Source organism: Limulus polyphemus, unplaced genomic scaffold (genome assembly GCF_000517525.1).
Source record: "Limulus polyphemus unplaced genomic scaffold, Limulus_polyphemus-2.1.2 Scaffold1070, whole genome shotgun sequence".
NCBI classification, from domain to species: domain Eukaryota; kingdom Metazoa; phylum Arthropoda; class Merostomata; order Xiphosura; family Limulidae; genus Limulus; species Limulus polyphemus.
In genome coordinates, this window is record NW_013666680.1 from 87,266 (window position 1) to 92,429 (window position 5,164).

A 5,164-nucleotide genomic window follows, 5' to 3' on the forward strand; every position below is an offset into this window, starting at 1 on the left:
CTACAGATAGTAATGCACTTAATAATTTTTATTCAATTAAATAATGCACAAAAGAATATAGACTAATAACATGCAAAAAGTAGATAAATTCACTTACCTCTCAAAAAATTCCTGGCTTTCTACCTATGTGACAAGAGCCTTTACAAATTCATACAAGCTAATCGTTACCTTTTCCACGGGAATGACGTTCGTACTCTGAGTGAAATTGACATTTAACCCTTCAGAACACAACGTTATAAGATACGACATCTGATAGATGAAAACCTTGACTTTCTATTGGTTATAGGTAATATATAATGAAACATAAGAGAGAACTATCAACGAATTCTGAAAGAGAGGATGTGACAGGAGGGGTCTGATTTTCTATTCAATAGCTCTATAACCAAACAAAATTGAAGGATATAAAAATTATGGTATGTTTGAGCAACGATTTTATAGAGAGTAATTTAAATTTAATTTCGTACTTTTTCGATGGGTGGTGGATAAAATACGGATGATGACATGCTAAGAGAAAATATGTCATGTGGGTCACACTAGTGGAAATTCAGGATTCTTTTTATATTGCCTTGTAGAATTAAGAACTTAAAACTTGTATACTATTGAAATATGGATTATTTTATGCTATTCTAATTGGTATAACATAACAAAATGTAGATTAATAAAATTTTGAATGTAAGACACTAAAACCTTGTGTCATGCACGGTAAAGGATACCCGTGGTGATAGGGTTAATTAAATGAAGTTATTATGCATATTTAAAGTCAGAACTTGTGCCTGTCTGTAGTAGTGAAGATTTTAATAGCACAAATGTAGCTTAAGTATTCTATATCAGGCCCTTCCCTTATGTCATGCAGGCAAACAGCTTCTTCAAAAGTGGAGAATGTGGTTATGGAACTTATTCATGAATATTTTAAAACACTGAAATTTTAAAACAGTATCTCACAACAAGATTTTGGACATCTAACATATGTAAAAAAAATGACAGAGAAACTAAATCAAATTATATGAATTTCGTTAAGCCGAAAATAGATATTATTTAAGTATTTAGTAAGTTGGTTCTAAGTTTCATGCAATTTGGTTATGTATTTCCACTGTAAGGAGGAAAAACATTGAAGGGTATCAGTGACACCCTCACAATCTGGAAAGGGTTAAGAAGCATCTTATTTTATTAATGCATCCCTTTACCATTTTTATATGTCCTGTGAATGCAGAGATTTTCTTCTATTCAATTGATTTATTTTGCATTAATGCAACCACTGCCTTGAACTATTACAGTGAGAGAAAATTACTTGTTTTCAGATAAACTATACCTTTCAAGTCCCAGATGACCATCAGGGTATCAGATGAGCATGTCATAATGAATCGACCATTGCAAGATATTCCTATATTGATGATGTCCTTTGTATGATGTTGAGGAAATGTTAGTATTGGTTCAATGTTTCCTGGAGAACCATCATCCTTCTTCCCAACCTTATACACCTGTATAGTGTTTCCTAAACCCTGACAGATAATGAAAGCTTTACTGTCTGGACTCCATTTCACTCGAGTAGCATGATCAAACTCCACATTGGCACGAATAGACCTAATTCCATGCAAATATTTCATTAGGGAACCATCATAAAATATTATCTAGATAAACTATCATTGAAAATTATCAGATTTTAAGACCCACACTTTTGATAAAACATCTATGTACACACACAAATATTACAAAATAATGAATACTTTTCTCTAAAAAAAACATTTTTCACTGAATATTATGTCAGTTTCCATTGTTACTTTTCATCTACATACATCATCTCTGATACATTTAAAAGCTTTTTTGTCAGTATTTCTACTAATGAATTAAAATCCTTTTTTGTTTGGAAAATGTTTGCAATTTTTTCTCCATGAAAAATGTAGTTTTTCAAAAGTTATAATTTTCCTATACTGAAAATGTATTTCTGATAAGTACTAATCTCCTCTCACATAAGTAGCTATTCTTGTTCAGTGCTGCCCTCTATATGCAAAAAAAAGTTTTACACATGCCACAAGCCTTCTGTCTCCCCTCCATTGAAAATGACTTATTTCAATGTGTCTCTCATGCAAATCATCATGCAACAACTCTCCACCAATGAGAGTGCCACACACTCTTGTTATGCATGTTACTTCCTCTATTCCATTCTACCAGACTATCACTTCAAGTTTTGGCAGAAATGGAAAATATATAGGAAAATTATAACTTCCGATATGGTACATTACTTCCGCTAACATAAATAGCTAGAATCCCACATTGAATAGGTAGAGAGACTAGTGTGAGGGAAGAAATGAAGCATCCTTTGAAAGATTCCAAGGGACACACATTGAAACTAGAGAGTCAGATCCAAAGATGTGATGTGGGAGACCGCACTACGTCTGAACCAGGTATACTCTTCACTAATTGGAGAAAGATGTGGTATATATGGGCAGAAAAACAGAGGAGCACATCCAAATGTGTGGGAAAAACAATGGAAGTGCCCCCAGGTGTAGAGTGGCTAGGGCGTGACGGACTGCACTTGGCAAGCCAACTATATCCAAAACCCATGCCACTGGGAACCAACATCCACTTAGGGGTAGGAGGAGGGATCCCAATCTAAAGGGTGAACTGCAATTTGACGTCTCATTCCTTTCATTTTCATATGCTTTATAGTGGAGGATATCACGTCATCTACACCAGCAGAACACCACCTCCCTCCTCTGCATTGAATGGTATATCTGTATTGATATGTTACTGCATTAAACCATTCAGGAGGATGCCTCCATGGTCCACCACCCCAGCAGCTTGGAAAGTGGAAAGAACTCCCAAATTCCACTAGAAGAAAAGGGTGGGTGAAATGCAGTGGAGAGTCTGGAGGAACGTCAACACCTGAGACAGTGTAATGACCATGAAACCCTATTTTTAAAAGCAGACCATACTGATTTATTCAATACAAGGCATGGCAGGGATGGGCAGCTATCCCCTTCTGCTTTACCCATGTAGTCCATGGATGGAACGGTCCGGGATGGGGATATTTATGAAGCAATTTCATCGTGAGGATAACCTTCAAGCAATCTTTTGGTACACCCCCATCTCAATAGTGTGCATTGCGTGGCCATGGTACATAATAAGCAAGTTGACATGGTTGAACAGATTTTAAATGTTAAAGAATACCTGGTTTGGCACCACTCAACACAGAGTAAGAAAAAGGGGACATGCCCCTGAAAAAGAAGAGGTATATATAAGAAAAGGTAATTTACCCAGTTACAGTCTCATGAAAGAGTGAAAAATGGTAACTGGTGAATGACAGTATTGCAACAAGAAAGAAACAGCTACCCAAAGCAGAGAATGGAAGAAGAACATGTGAGATGTAGTCCCATTGCTCGACAGATGAAGTACCTCCAACCAATGACAGGGTAGACATGCAGGAAAAAAAGGAAGTGCAGGTTATGAGTGAAGACATCAGGAATTGAAGATGGGAAGAAAAAGCCAATTGCATCATAATCTAAATCCAATGGGTAAGGGTAGAGGGAAAATATACAGATAAAGTAGTGGAGGAAAAGTGTCAAAAAATAACTTGGATAGGCCAGGCACATTCTGCAGTAGAGGCCTGGAATGCATTCCGTGAGAAGGAGGAGGAAACTGACAAATCTAGGTCATATGAGAAACTGGTTCTGCTATTATAGGAGGAAGACGAGCAATACTGGGAGCAGGGAGGTTGGGCCTCGGCCCCCATGGGCCCTCACAAACGAAATTAATGGTAAGAATTAAAAATTATAAGTTAAATGAAAGTAAAGGCTAAAAGTATAAAGTATAAGTTACACTAAATTAATGGTAAGAAATTGTGTAGTGAAATAAACAGATGGATGTGATGTTCTGTGTTGAAGAAAAGATAACCTAAATATCAATGAACCCGTAAAAAGAACCACGAGGAAACCGAAATTAACAGACACTTATTAAGCCTAATCAAACAAGATATTTAACGTAATTAATGATTAACACTGAAGTAGAACTACTGGTAAACCAAAAATAAACATTTTAAAAGCCTAATTTAACAATACATAAAAAAATATCACTAAGCTCTGAAAGAAATTCTTAACCAAACAATACGTATATACAATATTGGAATAAGTTTGTGTGGACACCGGCTCAAGAGTTTCACACAATCCAAGTGAATAGGAAGAAAAACAATATAGTGAAATTAATTATATATCAGTAAGATGAATTACAGGTAATCCTAAAACCAAAATAACAAAGACCATGGTAAGCCTAAGCAAATGGAATAGTAGCAAATTACAACTAAGACTACTGGCTAACCTAAATGTAACTCTGAGTATTAACCATCAAAAAAGAAACTTGTGTTATGGAACCCAAATAACAACAGATAATAATATTAACAATAAAAGTATAACGTCTTATCTTTCCAAAGTCGGCAAATGGTATGGCAAATATGTGGGCCCAAAAAAAAACAAAGTAAGTCCCAAAGAAAGTCAGTTCACAGGACAAACAATCTACAGATGAAGTAAAGCTGAAAATCTTCCCACAGACTACTATGACCTGAAGCCTGTGGAAAGTGCTAATAGAACATATAACCTCTGAAGTGGTAATGGAAAATTCATAATGCAAAATGAATAACCAAACACAGAAACAATAAAAGTTTTTTGGAATAACTAAATAAGTTCTGTAACTGGTTAGAAATGTAAAATAATTCCACTTCGGAATAACTCAAGAAGTTACAAATATCACTATTGTATAATAAAGAGTAAACTTGTTGAGAGAAATTAATACAAAGAAAAATATTAAAATAAAACATTTGAAGAGAGCACAAATTAAACGTTAGAACACAAGTACTGCCAAATAATAAGTGATAGTCTGGTAGAATGGAAAAAGCAGGAGTCACATGCATAACAAAAGTGTGTGGCACTATAATTGGTGGAAGGGTGTCGCATGATGATTTGCATGAGAAACACATTGGAGTCTCTTCCAATGGAGGGGAGGCAGAAGACTTGTGGCATGAGTAAAAACAAGTTTGCATATAGAGAGCAGCACTGTACAAGAATAGCTGTTTATGTGAGAGGAGGTAATGTACTGTATCAGAATATGTTTATTCGGTGCTACTATAGCGTGAGGTCTACCACCATATGTCGCCAATAGCGTGAGGTCTACCGCC

At 35.6% G+C, this 5,164-nt stretch overlaps 1 protein-coding gene across 1 annotated transcript in view; it reads right to left on the reverse strand.

The window, feature by feature from the left end:
- LOC106461980 (transducin beta-like protein 2) overlaps positions 1-5,164 on the reverse strand; it is a 24,526-nt gene that overhangs the window by 15,067 nt on the left and 4,295 nt on the right. The window contains exon 4 of the mRNA XM_013921848.2: positions 1,310-1,581. Within this exon, the coding sequence (XP_013777302.1) occupies positions 1,310-1,581 (272 nt within the window). The remainder of the gene's footprint in view (positions 1-1,309; positions 1,582-5,164) is intronic.